We start from the raw sequence: 14,405 nt of genomic DNA, 5'->3' as shown, positions 1-14,405 counted from the left end.
TTTCTGAAAACTTATTTAGATTTGGCTAAATATAAGACACTGAAAATACCATTTGTGCATGCTCAGTAGGGTTTGCTTTTAATTTGCTGAATGTTCCACATACATTGCCCAGTCTCTTGCATTACATGCATATAAAACACACAAGGCATAAACTCAGAGGTCACAAGCCAAACCGATCCTTCCCTTATTTCACTTAAATGTAACCTGTCCTAGACAGCCACATTTTTCTGGCCCTTTGAGTGGTTACTTAAAATCGGTTACAGTCAGCTCTCAAGGGCACTGGATTTTATGGAATGTTACACATATGGGGTGAATCTGGAACCATTCAGGAGTGGCAAGTGAGAGTCCCCCTCCAAATATTCTGGGGAATGTCCACTGAACTTGGAACCAGGGACCTTAAATTCAGGCCTTACCTCTAATGCACTCAGTGCACTTCATAGCCCTGATTACTGGCTAAGATTGCATACATCTGCCTCAGAAGGTGGTCAAATACTGGTGCTCCCGTCTGGGCTGTACATCACCTTGGGAGACTTGGCCTTTTTTTTGTCATACCTTGGCTTGTCATTAGATTGTAAGATCTTTGGGGCTGGCCAGCATTTTCTATGTGGTTACACAGTGCCTACCACAACACAGCTCTGATCCCTGACTGGGGTCACTAGCTATTTCCACAATACATGTAAATTATTAGCATTGTTTGTATAACAGCAGAAGCTAGAAGCCCTAGCTGAGATCAGGACCCTATTGTGCTAGGCACAGTACATACACCCAGAAACAGCTTTTCATCTGAATCGATGAAAGCAGGGCTAGGAGAAAGGAAGTAGGAAACTGCAGGCTGTGTTTCTGCCCCGGGTTCCTAACACAATCACAGTAAAGTGTCTCTGCCAGGAGGCCAGAGGTTGAATGGGCACAGGGACTGTACTGCCTACTCTTGATCCTTAGATACTCTTACTACAAAGGTTAAAGCAGCCTGTTTAAAGCAGCACCCGCAGACATTTTTTTGACAAATAGAAGTTGACTTTCCAGAACTACCCCGACCCTATGTTTAAGAAAAGTGCCTTCACTTTCCATGAGTTTTTCAGTAAGGCAAAGCTATAAATAAAACATTATCATACATCAGACCTTACATATTCAGTCTTCAGAATCAGTTTAATATTAAACAAACCTGACTAAAGCTTCTGGCTTGCAGGCTGCCTCCTCTGAGTACACTAAAAGAGTAACAATTTCTCAATACCTATCTTCTTTTTTGGCACTTCTCTGTGTCCACACTGTGACAAAGTCACACCTGACCCCTATAAGAGAGTGGTGGAACGTAGATATATCAGACTTACAATAGTAAAGGCCCTTTTCCCCTTGAGCTGAAAAGGTTACCTCATGTTAACAAGGCTCACCTGAGTCCAATTAAGGGCTGTCTTTGACCTTTACAAACCCCTCTTCTGGTGAGAGGGGGGAGGAGAGAAAATAAATGATAAAAGGCCGGTCCCTTTCCTATAGGGGAAGCAACCAAGCTAACTCCTGTTTGGGGAAGGACTGGCACCCAGAAGCCAGCATAATAAGGCAACACCCCAGAGAATGGGCAGGGAAAGGTATCCCCTCTTTCAGTTAGTATTTCTCAGCCAAACAAAAGAAACAACTTGGGCCTACCAGAAGGCCCACTTTGTAAATACCGAAAAATAAACCAGAGAGGAATATTAAAAAACAAACGAAACAAAAAACCCCCAACAACCCACTCCAGAGTCAGACTGATTTACTCCAGGCCCCCCACCACCAAAGGGAGAAATGCTGATGCCAACGAGGTACGTTGCCATAGTACTTGGTGTGAAAGCTTTTCCATTACAAGGACAATCCATATACTATTATACCACAATTCCATAAGAGAAGTCACATTTTTCCAATGTGAAAGTCTTGCCGCTAACAGTAAAATTAGTCATTCTATTTAAAATCCTTCACTGCAGAATTAAAGTTGCCATTTTGTCATAAAATGAACCTCTAACTTCCTCCCCAAACTGTTTAATTCCTGAACACAACCACTACAGGTGCAAGCATGTTCCCCTTTGACATATTTCTCAAAAATCCAAAAAATGTCATTTTTTCAGTACAAAGCTCTCTCCCTTGGGTGGTAGAAACAGCAGCAGACCCAGCCTTCTCAACATTGGAGATGTCTTGCAAACAGATGCAACAATTACTACTTCACTCCTGTGACATCAGTAAGCATAATTGCTGCTCATGCTGTAATTTTTAGCTATTTAATTATTCCTTTTTGCACGCACATATACTCAGAACATTATAGAATGAGGGCACAGCAAATTTAAAATCCATTTTTGTTGAAATTCCAAGAACTTGAGACTACAGAATGTAGCCACTTGGGGGTAGTTTTTTCACGGCCCACATGAATGAACTAATAGACGTACTTCTTGGGTCAGTCTATGGATTTCTGTTCAAAGTCTAGCTGCCTCTGGTTGAAGGCCAGTGGCCTAGTTGTCATCAACGCCAAGGCCTTGAGTTTGAGCAAAACTTATCTTGAGCTTTAGGAAGGCTGTTTAAGATAAGAGTTGAAGGTTATTGAAAACCAAGATCTCAATATGTTTAATGTAGAAAATGAGAGCGAGTCATATGCAATAATGCTACCATATTCTGAATAATTTGGTTTAGGCACATAGGCTAGCAGACATCTTATGCAATTCATGCTAGAACCATCTAAAAACATTGTTCAGAAGACAGGCTAAGTGACATGTGGTGTGAATATACACCACACTGATAGGGGAAAAGGGAACTTAGTGTAGAAGTCAATGTCAGGAATATAGATATTCAGGGCTGCCTGTAAAGGCCTATACTTTAAGAATTTAGGTATACGTTTATCATTTAGCTAGTTTATAAAAGGTATACAAGAATCAAAATCACTGTCTGCCTGTGTAAGGGCCTTCTCTCCCTGTGACAGTCTGAGGCCCTGTTCTTAAGCTAAGGCCTTTGGCTAAGCAGTGGGAGCTGCCATAAACTGGCAAGTGTATGGTCATGTCCTCACACATTTCAAACCAGTCTCATTGAAATAAGGCAATCTAGAGCTGCTAGAAAGGTGATCCGATCTATCACCTCCAGATAAAGGGAAGAGCCTAGAAGATGTAAAAGGATATTTAATTTGATGGTTTTTTGTTTGTTAAGAACTCACTTATCAATAGGCATAGTTGGGAAACCCTTATGTCTATAGATGCAGTTGTGAAATCCTCACTTCTGTATTGTCAGAATTCCCACTTTGCTATTGTTTATTTGCACGGTCTGTCTGGTTCTGTGATTGTTTGTCTGCTATATAATGAAGGTGGTGGGATATAATTGGTTAGCTAATCATGTTACAATATGTTAGGACTGGTTAGGTAATTTCAGTAAAATGATTGATTAAGGTATAGCTGAGAATATTATTATATAAATTAGGGGCAAACAGTAAGTTGGGATTTGAAAATAAGGAAAAAGGAACTTGGATTTAAGCTTGCTGGAAGTTCACCCCAATAAACATCCAATTGTTTGCACCTTTGGACTTTGGGTATTGTTGCTGTCTCTTCCCACGAGAAGGCCCAGGGAAGTGGAAGGGTGAAGGAATAAGCCCTCTAACAGTCAAGTCACCCAGTAGCCTAGAACAGAGCAGTAATCACAACCTAATACTGTTAACTCGCAGAAACTACAGTAAAGTTGATATTGTTACAGTGATAGGAAAGAATGCCCAACTCCATCTAGAACATGTAGTTGTGTCAGTTCCGGGACTCTGAGATGCAGTGGTGATAGTGGTAGTCTGACAGCAACTAGAATTAGATAAATTCATGGAGGATAGGCCCATCACTGGCTATTAGCCAAGATGGCCACGGATGCAACCCCATGCTCGGGCATCCCTAAGCCTCTGACTGACAGAAGCTGGAACTGAACAATGGGGGAGGGATCACTCAATAATTGCCCTGTTCTATTCATTCCCTCTGAAGCACATGACACTGGCCCCTCGCAGAAGACAGACTATCGGGCTAGACAGATCATTTGTCTGACCCCATATGACTGTTCTTATGTAATGGTGTGCAAAGTCTAAAAACATTAAGAAAAGACTGAGCAAAGAGGAATTAGCTGATCTTGTTTTCTTTGGCAAAGGAGAAGCCAATCTGTGATAGGAATTTTCTTAGTTAGGGGCAACAGAAAATTTTGCCTACATAGGTTGGGTTTTCCCCCTGTGATTAAATCAGAACTTAGTTAAGCAAAATCACTATGTAGAGCCATTTTAGAAATCTTTTAAACAACTCTCTAGTATATTACAATTCATGAATCAAAACAGGTATCAAAGTCTAGTTAGCTAGGTTCTTATTGGAGACCCAATCTATAAAAATCTAGGATATAAAAGGACAATATTTTCCTTTAAGGCTTTTCTGAAAAACGTTAAATAGTCCATGTAGAAAAGTTTCAGACCAAGCCAGCGTTTCAGTATATAGAGCAGCTGATATAACTTTACTGAGAAGTCTTAGATTGCAGAAGATTTGCACAAACAAAAATACAACTGCTTTATTTTTAGTCTGAAATGAAGCAAAACAGTAGGTTGGGATTCAGAAAATATCTTGTTGGATGTTGAGGCCTGCTGTAGAAAAAGCAAGACTTCAATAGACAGTATTTGTATCATACAGAATACACAATAAATTAATATCCACATGCAAGCTACCTACAGAAAGTTACATACACAATGTAAAAAAATACAGTATTTTGTTCATTTAAAGTTAAGATTTTTCTGTACATTTTTTAAATTTACATTTTTTTATACATTTTGTAAACTTTTGTATAAGTTTATAAAACCAAAAGCATATAACATTTAGGAACTTACGTCACCATTCACATCTGCACATCATCCTAGAAAGATGTTTACTTCTACAAATGTTAAACTTCAGCGTGTCATTTTTTTGCCCCTTCATTTTTATGTTGGCACTACCACACATTTACCGTTATTCTAGGGAGTGAATTTCCTCATTTGCTAGCTGTCCATACTCTAGTGAAATGCAATCATACTAATGTGTGCTTTAACAAAAATGCAAAAAAATTACCAAGTGTCTGCCATTATATCAACCACTTTATCAACTTCACATTTACCTGACATTTCTGCATAATACCGACTCTTCTTGCACTAACAGCTTTCACATAAACATGCAAACCAGTCTGAATATGGATTTAGTCATTTGACAGTAGAAGAATACTGAAATCAACTACAAGGGTTAAATATTTAAAGGAATGTAGACTTATCAAATTTAACATGTTAATACTTCTAGTCTAATAGTATGAATTGACTTGTTCACACTAAAATTTTAAACATTGAAGTTCATATTATGAAATTCAGCATAAGCTTATTCTGCATTAGTTTAAAATGAAAATACTAAAATAAACCCTGGCACATACATACTAGACTATCATTCGTATGAATGGGTTTAAAGGTATTTAAGTCTATATTCCTCCCAAAATAGATCATGCATACTCCTGATTAAACAAGGATTCCTGAAGTTTAAAAAGCAAAGATTTTAAAATCCTTAGAGTACACCATCAAAATATATAATTTTGGTTAAAATACTTCCTGCCCCAAAAGAAATGAGTACAATGGAGCACATACAACCTCTTTTCTTGAAGGTTGTGTGTGCACTCTAAAGCAGTTTTACCATTTGAAATACTAGCCCATTATGCTGTTAGACCGAATTCAGCAAGGTACTTGTCCACATGCATCATTTTACTCACAAGAGCAGTCCACTTCAACAGGACTATGGCTGTGTAAGTATTTTGCTGAACAGGTACCTAAATGGCTGCTTAAATCAGAATTCCAAAAAAAGGCAGGCATTATAAGCACGTAGGTATTCCATGGCAACTCTTGCCTGGATACTACCTACTCATTTATTATTGCCAAGAAAACCTATGGTACATTTAAAAACTGTACTCTAGTGCAATCAAATTGCTAAGACTGACAGTTGAGAGCTTTCCACTTAGATTTAGGTTTGAGGTCAAAGAAGAAGTTGCCTTCTAGATCACTAGGAGAACTGCTAAGACTTTCTTCTCCACAGCTCATGTCTTCACAGGAGTCTTCGCTAAAAGAGAAGGAACAGTTATTTGTAATTTACTCAAGTCACGACAACTACACAAGCAGCCATGAAGGTAGCTAAGTTTTTCTGGTTTTTTTTGGATCCCACATTTTCTTATGAAATATTTTGTTCCTATGAAAGGTATTGAGTTGCTGTGGAATGTCAGGTGCCAATGAAATTCAAAAGCTCTTCATACTTCTAGTTCTACAGAATTTCATTCCACTAGCAAAGAGACTTCAAAACCAGAAAAAGCTTGTATTACTAGTTACTGTGCTCCCAATGCTCAAATCACAGCATATTAGCAAGGGTTGGACCTAGTTTTCAATCCACTAGCATCATTATACTACCACTTATTAGCAAACACAAACAGGCACTGTATGTCTTATCACTGTGTTTATACTGTTGTGTGAAATGGCATCGCTAGTAGTTTCTTTAAAATGCTTAGTATTGACAACTATCCAGATTACTAAAAGGTTTAATACAACTGCCATTTAAGTCAACAGATGTAGGATCACACTGCTGTGCAAAGAACTCACCTAGTTAGGGACTATTGCACTCGGGGGGAGGAGGCAGCAGAGCTGGTAAAATCAGTGGGGGCCCATCACTTCCATAAGCAACTACATGGACCCAAAACTGTGCAGGGGAACCCCACAAACTCTGGGGGTGCTAGGACACAGGTGGTGCCTCCCCAGCACGTGGCCTTGGACATAAACTTCTCCAGAGACTCCAGCCAGTAGGAACAGTTGCGGAAGCAGCCGAACAGGGACCAGCACACAGTCAGACACCTTTCTACAATTTTAACTGGACTTCCTTTGCCCTGTGCTGATTGGCTGTTTGCTCCAACGCTGTCCCTTCCTCTCCCTCAGTCTCTTCACCTCAGTTTCACTCCACATCTGCCCCTCCTACCTCCTTACCCTGCTCCCCTCAATGTCCCTCTCCCTTTTCTTTCCATTTCGCTTATCCACCCCCCAAAAACTGTGGAACAAACATGACATACGGCAACTACGTTTCCAACAAGAGCTCAGCATTATCGGTTCCCCGGTGTTATACTTTCCCCCCCCATGCTGTAGCTGTCTTGTCGATTTAGACTGTAAGTTCTTCAAAGCAGAGACTGCGTGCTACTGTGTTTGCACAATGGTGCTTCTTAGGCACTACTGCAAACACGATTAAAATGAAACAAAAATTGTCTTCTTGTAAACAATGTGTAACCTTCCTTCACAAATATGTAACAGGAAAATTGTTTTTTTGATAATTTTGATAAAGCTACCTTTGATATAACTCTTCCTTAACAAACTACTTGCAGACATGTTTAAACTTCCTTGTGATAAAGCTACTTCTCCTCACCTCAGCTATTTTCTTCTGATTTTGTTCAGATACCAACCTGCCATCTGATAAATCTGCTCTTCCCCCTCATCTTCCCTTAAAATTTTAAATTTGGTTCCCAAACATGCTAACTTCTTAGCTACAGTCCTTTAAGAAACTGTTGAAACAAAAATAAACATGGACTAAAGTGACCAAAAAAAGCTAACAATGAAACTACTTGTTTATTGAACATGTGGCTTGCAGTCCTTAAAATTAAATTTCTGGGAGCTGCTAGGTGAGATCATGTCACATGACTTCAACTGCTTGGGAAAACTGAGGTGATTTTCTAGTTACCCAAGCAATATAGAGCTTTGGAGATTCTGGACTGCAACCAGAAAAACTACGCTTCTTTAGGAAACTGTTCATGCAAATAAGAACTACTGAATCAAATTTATTTTTATGACTAAAAGTATCACCACAATGCTTGCAGAAGTTATCAAATCAGTGAAAAACTACCACCCTAGGAATGTTACATACCTCTCACTTTCATTGAAACATCCAACCTCTGGTATAGTTGGCAACTCAGGAACACTGCAGTAACTATTTTGTAGATTCTGGGCTGTACGTCTTGAAACAATCCAAACCAACTTCTTATGATCTGGTTTGCAACATTCAGGAGAAGAATAATCTGCTAGGCATTTTGAAACCAACTCTCGCCAGTAGAGTAAGTCACTGTCACTTATCTTAAAAAGAAAAAAAGTGAGAAAAACCATCCAATTAGTTAGACGGCAGACAGTCCAGAATTGAGGCCTCCTCACCTTTACAAACATGTCAGCATGTAAATCAAGTGATATGCTGCTGAAGTAATGGACTAAAAAGTCAGTCTTTTTCACTTTTTAAGATCAGCTCCTTTAGCATAGCCTAAGACAATCTTGTGCAATATAGTGTGAAGCTGACAGTTCAAATAAAATTCATGTTGCCTTTAAGTTAAAGACAGGTTTAAGCAAATGAGCCAGTTAGTTCCGGCCTCATAACACACAATGAATGCCAGTATAACTCAGGACCCTGAATTTTAGGATTTTCACAAAGTAACAAAACAGTAGAATTATCTGTTATACTATTTAATGGGTATTAAGAACATTAAAATTGTATAGTATCAATGATTTTATGAAGGATGTCAGACAAAACTATTAAGAGCTAGGAAATATGAAATAATTCCTTCAGGGCTGGGAACACATCATTTCAGGTTAAATAAATCTGGGTAGATTTGCTTGTTGTAAAGTCTTGGTTTTATTGTACAAGTAAAGTTAAGACAAAAGCACTCAGCTATACTAGTTTCAGTAATGCTTTTAAAACCGTACTTTTCACTTTTTCTATAGTGAACATCTTTAGTGTAAGAAGAAAAACTAAACAGGTATATTGACATACACCCCATTTTAAGTGTCATGTTTAAGCCCCTTCCCATGTAAGAAGCAGGATGACTGGGGAACTTCCTTTAAGATAAGATGAAGAACTTAACAGGTTCTTAATCATATAAGCATCCAATAAGACGCTGCTATCAGATTGCTTCTTGGTAAAGAAGAGAGCGCAAAAAGTGTACCCATGTAATTTTGTCTTAGTGGTATGGTATGTTTTACACCTCAAGATGCCAAGGGGAAGGGTGCTGGTATTATCCAACATCTTATGGTTGTGTTCAGGATGCCCATAGTTGCGAAAGTGGTACTTAATTATCCAGTGCTAAAGCCAAGAGGTAAACAAACCACTGAAAAGAGTTTACCTTTGAATGCTTTTGAACACGCAGAACAATTTCAAACAGCTCAATGGATTTTAAAGTCTGAACTTCCAGAGTGAGAAGACACAAGGCCAATATGGATGGCTGGAAGTACAAAAACCACACTCAGCATACACAAATCAAAATCCAGTTATGGATTACTAAGCAAAACGATTTAAATGTACATACTTTTGCTTTAGAGAAGACTAATCGGCAGTTGCAAGCTTTCAGCTGTGCTTCCAATTTGTCAAGGTTCAGTACTTCTTTCCTACAAATAATAAAAGAGAACATTTATACTCAGGTAAAAACTAAGATTAAAATATGGTTATTTTTAAGCTAATGTCAGAATTTGATTTAATGAGACTTCTAAAAGGGGGAGAAGGGTCTTATAACCATAACAGATCATTGCAGATATGGGATATATAACTACACTTACCTTTCTGAGGTATGACAGAGTACAATAGTATGGTACAAGTGCAAAAAGGTTAAGGCAGTAGTAGCTTTAAATTCAAAGTGCAGTTTTTCCGAAATTATTTTTTCCATCCGTTTCAGGTCGGAAACAGTGCATTTACATTGGCTAATCCGGATGACATCATGAGTGGACGGAATATTGCATTCCTCTTCAATGATTTGGGCAGCCAGTTGAAAACAACAGACTCCAATGCAAGATAGATGCTTAGGTTTCACCTGAAAGAGAAAAAACTTCTATCAATTGTTACACCTGTGACAACCTAGTGACCCACATGATGTTACTATGGCTTTTAAACATGGTACTTCCACACAACCTTTACAGTTAAACAAAGCATGTTTTAGGCTGCAAATTCTTTTGGGCAGGACTGTCATGTATGTTCGTACAACATCCAGCTAAACAGGGATTTAGCCTGGTTGAGACATCTAGGCACTACTACAATATAAACATTAAGTAAAAGGTTTAGACTGCATTTACTGATACATGATGCCTGTCTAAGTCAAATCCCCAGTTTAGCTGGGTGTTGTACGAACATACATGACAGTCCTGCCCAAAAGAATTATATATATATATATATATATTTATAAAATGCATTTTGTCATGGTATTTTCACTAGAAATGTACCAGCAAAGTGCTGTCAGTATAATAAAAAAAAAATAAAGTGTTAGGAGAGAGAAAAAAAAAAGTTCACTACTGCAAATCTTGAAATGCACAACTTCCAGAGGCCATGGGGGGGAACAATTCCATAGCTGAGCACCCTCTACCGAGAACACTCCAGCAATGCACTCTTGAAGGAGTTCCACTGGACTATACATTAACAATACTACACATAGATTGGCCATAGTGATACACATTTCTCAATACCCTAAGATTAGTTGGCAAAATATTGTGACTCATCTTATTTGATGAACATTATAGGCTTTTTAAAGGCAAGAACCTGAACCATATGTTTTTGTTTACCTATGCAGAGTTACGTGCAAAGTTATGAAACCATATAAATATTTGATAGTCACTCTGAGAATCTTATCTGTCATGAAGTGACGTACGCAGTTCTGAACTAGGAAGTAGGAGCTATCACAGGATGTTGCTAATGTAAAACTAAACTGGAAGCGTGCATATTCAACACAAGGATCTTTGCCATAGTAGTACTTCTTCCCCACTCAAGATACCTTCATAAGAGCCAAGAATCTGTCCAGAATGTTGACAGCCAGGACAAATGTTTCAGTTGTAAATCCAAAAAAACTGGTCAGACTCCACAGATCTTCAACCTTGGCATTCCTTAGTCTTGGACATAAAGTGTTTTCATTCTGCAATTAAATTAGTAAAATCAGCATTTAACAACACTATATCATGCAATGTCATCTGTCTTAGAAGTAGGCAAGCAGATGGCGAATATTCTCTTAAAAGAAGTACGTTGTGAAAACAGTGGATTTTTTAATTTACCAAACAAGGGGTAAGTTATCCTACTGAGCCTCACAACAAACCCACAGTGTTTGGACTGAAGGCCAGACCTTCTAAGTCAACTTAGTGCAAAATCCAGTATAACCACATTTACAATATGCATTTGTTTTTAAAAGACAATTGTTACCAAAATGTATATACGGTAACTAGAACAAGCCCTGCAAATCTACAGCTATCTGCTTGATATCTGTAGACCATTTTTGCAGATCACAGATCAGATGCAGATACAAAACTCACCTTATTTTTTTAAACTAGTTCTATTAATTAAAACATCTAGTGGATTTAAGTGTTGAAATTTAAAGACAGTTCATGGCACATAAGATATACATTTATTTTAATTAAAATACCTTCACAAAAAAACAAACAGGATGTTTATATAGAAAAAAATTATAATGGGATTTTTAAAAGACAAGTGTTTCTACTGGTATTCAGTTTCCTGTAAGTTTGTGTCTATAAAACCTAAATTGTGTGTTAAATTTGAACTAACAGCGTCCCTTTACTATTTAGTTTCATGTACTACAATTCCCTAGTGTAAAACTACATTAGAGCTTTTGATATTGACACAGCAAGTTCTTATTGCAATGGATCAATCTCATGAATAATTAACTCTTCCACCCCTAGAGCCAAAGCTCCCCTCCTGCTCCTCACCTCAGCGGTGCGCTCAATCAGGCTCAGCCCCTTCTCCCGAGGCTGAAACTTCCATTCTTGCTCCAAATGTAGATTTAACTGCTTGAACAGCCAGAAAGCTTCATTGCTCATTTGTTCTTCAGCCCCCAAATCCTTCATCTTAATAGGAAAACAAATCTCAGTATTTGGTAGCGTGCCATTGAATGAAAATTAAGACAATGGGAGTCAGACAGGATCTACAGACTCCAATATCAGTGTGAAACATTCCGAGTCCAACTTTAGCAACACTTTTTCTCCTTGTCTTAACAATGAAACATTCTGTCTTTACTCCAGAAAAAGCTTAGCATGGTGTACTTAGTCCTACCCTTCCACAGGGAAAGGAGACTGGGATGAATTCGGAGAAGATGGTGATATATGCTTCCCACCCTGAATAGGGAGGGGAGAGAAGAGACCAGTCCTCTCCTGTGACAGTGTGGGTGGGTTTGGCAATTGCTGTTGGGTGTGGGGTGTTGTGTCCTACACAGACCCAGGGAGAGCTCTGGCCTGATTTGTTATTAAAGAAAACAATACTGGAGAGAGAGGTTCAGCAGCAACAGTTCAATGCCTTCCAGAAATGAATCACACCGGGTTTCGGTTAGGTGGTTGGAGAAATGGCTTCTGGCCACTCTCTACCCAAAACATCTGAAGGTTTAATTTTTGCCAGACTCTCCCCATCTAATCTAGATATGCTTTAGAAGTCACTGAATCAGGGCATAGAAGCGATCAGGTTCTTTATACATTTCAATCACCACTCACTCATCATTATCCCGGGGGGAGGGTGGGGGGGGTGGTCTTTGTTCAATAACTGAAACTTATCACAAGGAGAGTAGGGGAGTGGAGAGAGAAAGAGAAACAAAACAAAACAAAGGGAGGTTGGTCAGCAGCCCTAAAAAGGCGAGACCCGGCTGTGGGGCAGGAGGCACTGGGGCAGACAGCTCTGCCTTCGCACAGTGCCCCGCACAAAGGGGTCCCGAGCCTGACGGGGTCCTGACTAGGGGGCCACCAGTTCTCAGACACATCATGTAAGCGGGGAGGGGGCGCAACACAAAGCTCCGGGGACCAGCAGAGAGAGAACAGCCCCCTCCCCCCAGCACCAACTCCCCCCACTTCCTCCCCAGCGACTGCCCCCAACTCCCCCCTTCTCTCAGCCCCCCAACTACCCCTTTTCTCTCCCCAGCGACTGCCCCAACTCCCCCCTTCTCTCAGCCCCCCAGCCCTCTCCTTCCTCCCCAGCGACTGCCCCCAACTCCCCCCTTCTCTCAGCCCCCCAACTACCCCTTTTCTCTCCCCAGCGACTGCCCCCAACCCCCCCTTCTCTCAGCCTCCCAGCCCTCTCCTTCCTCCCCAGCGACTGCCCCTAACTCCCCCCTTCTCTGCCCCCCAGCCCGACGGCTCCCAGCCCCCACTCTTACTCCCCCCCCACCAGCCCCATCGGACTAACGGCTCCCCGCGCCAGCTCCCGCCCGGCTCCCAGCGGCTCTCCCCGCCGCTCCCGGGGCGGCCCCTACCTCTCGGCAGCGCTGTCCCCCCCGCCGGAGAAGCGGGTCCGGGGGGCGGGGGGCGAAGCGGAGATCGGGGCGGGGGCGATTCCAGCCTCTTGTCACCGCAGAATCGCGCAGCGGCCCCGATCTCGGCCCCGCATCCAGGCGGCCGCGGCCCCCCCAGCCCCGCACTCACTGCCCGGGCAGCAGCGCCATCGCCGCCGCCTTCCCCGCGGGCGCCGAGCGAGGGGCAGCTGAGGCCACAGCAAAATGGAGGCGGCTCGGCTGTCTCGCTCCCCGTCCCCTCCGCTCGGCCCCGTCACGTGACCCGCCCCGCCCCCATCCCCTTGTTTTTGTTTCTCCAGAGCCGCAGATGTTCCCGGCGGAATGATCTCGGGCAGGTCCGGCCGGTGAAGTGTCAGGCAGGGGAGGAGGCGGTTAAAGAGTTCCCCGGGGGAGTCGTAGACAAAAAGGCCGAGAGGGCAACCCCCGCGCTCCATTAGGCTATCAGCTGTCCCTAGGCAGCCCCCGGATACACACCACTCCCTCCCTGGCAGCGAGCTTTCTCCGGGTGTTTACCAAAGTGGGGACGCGGAAGGAGACGTAAACTAAGTCGAATCATACTTTTAAAGGGACCCGAGATTTTTTGCGTTTTGAAAAGTCCGCCCAAATCGTCCTGCGCGCTGATTGGTCCGTGAATCCTGCTCGCTGATTGGATAGAGTCATCCCCCTCCTTCCTTCTCGCTGTTGTTGTTGTTCCGAGTCTGAGATTGGTCGGGGGTGACGACAGATGCCTGCGATTGGCCAGCCGGGGACACACACGGACACACCTCCGGTTCCAGGCCTTAGCAACTGCTGCGCGCGGCCGCGAGGCGGGGGCGCGCTGCGGTGTGGGAAGGAATCATGCCCGCTGGTGTCGCCCCCCCCATCAATGCAGGGCCCGATCCTGCGTCCTACGAGGGCACTGGCTGTTGTGCTGTTGGCTTCCATGGGCCCGATCCTGCTCGGGGCCCAGCTCCCACTGAACCGCTGCCGGGAGCTCCACTGGGGCCTGGGCCAGACAGGTGCAGCGTGACCCCAGCTCAGCTCCCGCCTTTGCAGGATCAGGCCCATTTGGGCAGGTCCCTGCTGAGTCCTGGGCTGGTCCCTGGTGCAGCTGAGGGACAGGGAGCCCACAGTGG

General features: G+C 42.2%; 1 protein-coding gene across 4 annotated transcripts; it reads right to left on the bottom strand.

The window, feature by feature from the left end:
* Window positions 1–4,505: 4,505 nt before the first annotated feature.
* CCNG2 (cyclin G2) lies at window positions 4,506–13,831 on the bottom strand. 4 transcript variants are annotated; one of them, XM_039542291.1, is made up of 8 exons: window positions 13,765–13,831; window positions 11,726–11,863; window positions 10,786–10,923; window positions 9,584–9,834; window positions 9,337–9,415; window positions 9,154–9,252; window positions 7,914–8,119; window positions 4,506–6,080 (listed from the first exon to the last, which is right to left on the bottom strand). In XM_039542291.1, the coding sequence occupies exons 2-8, from the start codon at window positions 11,861–11,863 to the stop codon at window positions 5,951–5,953; spliced, it is 1,041 nt and encodes a 346-aa protein (XP_039398225.1). In that variant the 5' UTR covers window positions 13,765–13,831; the 3' UTR covers window positions 4,506–5,950. The 4 variants fall into 4 exon arrangements, with proteins under 4 accessions (XP_039398225.1, XP_039398226.1, XP_039398224.1 ...); XM_039542292.1 differs by having other exon boundaries at window positions 13,804–13,825; XM_039542290.1 differs by lacking the exon at window positions 13,765–13,831 and adding an exon at window positions 13,252–13,539.
* Window positions 13,832–14,405: the final 574 nt, after the last annotated feature.

The sequence above is a fragment of the Mauremys reevesii genome, linkage group 5, assembly GCF_016161935.1.
Source record: "Mauremys reevesii isolate NIE-2019 linkage group 5, ASM1616193v1, whole genome shotgun sequence".
NCBI classification, from domain to species: domain Eukaryota; kingdom Metazoa; phylum Chordata; order Testudines; family Geoemydidae; genus Mauremys; species Mauremys reevesii.
The sequence above is the reverse complement of the archived record's forward strand: the minus strand, read 5'-3'. Positions and strand labels throughout refer to the sequence as shown.

What these genes read in the sequence shown, in the direction of transcription:
- CCNG2 (XM_039542291.1), bottom strand. Translation starts at nt 11,863, where the DNA reads ATGAAGGATTTGGGGGCTGAAGAACAAATGAGCAATGAAGCTTTCTGG. An exon ending in GTGTTCAAAAGCATTCAAAG is followed by an intron (nt 8,120 to 9,153) that starts GTAAACTCTTTT and finishes TTTCTTTTTAAG; the next exon opens with ATAAGTGACAGTGACTTACT. An exon ending in TGTTTCAATGAAAGTGAGAG is followed by an intron (nt 6,081 to 7,913) that starts GTATGTAACATT and finishes CTTCTCTTTTAG; the next exon opens with CGAAGACTCCTGTGAAGACA.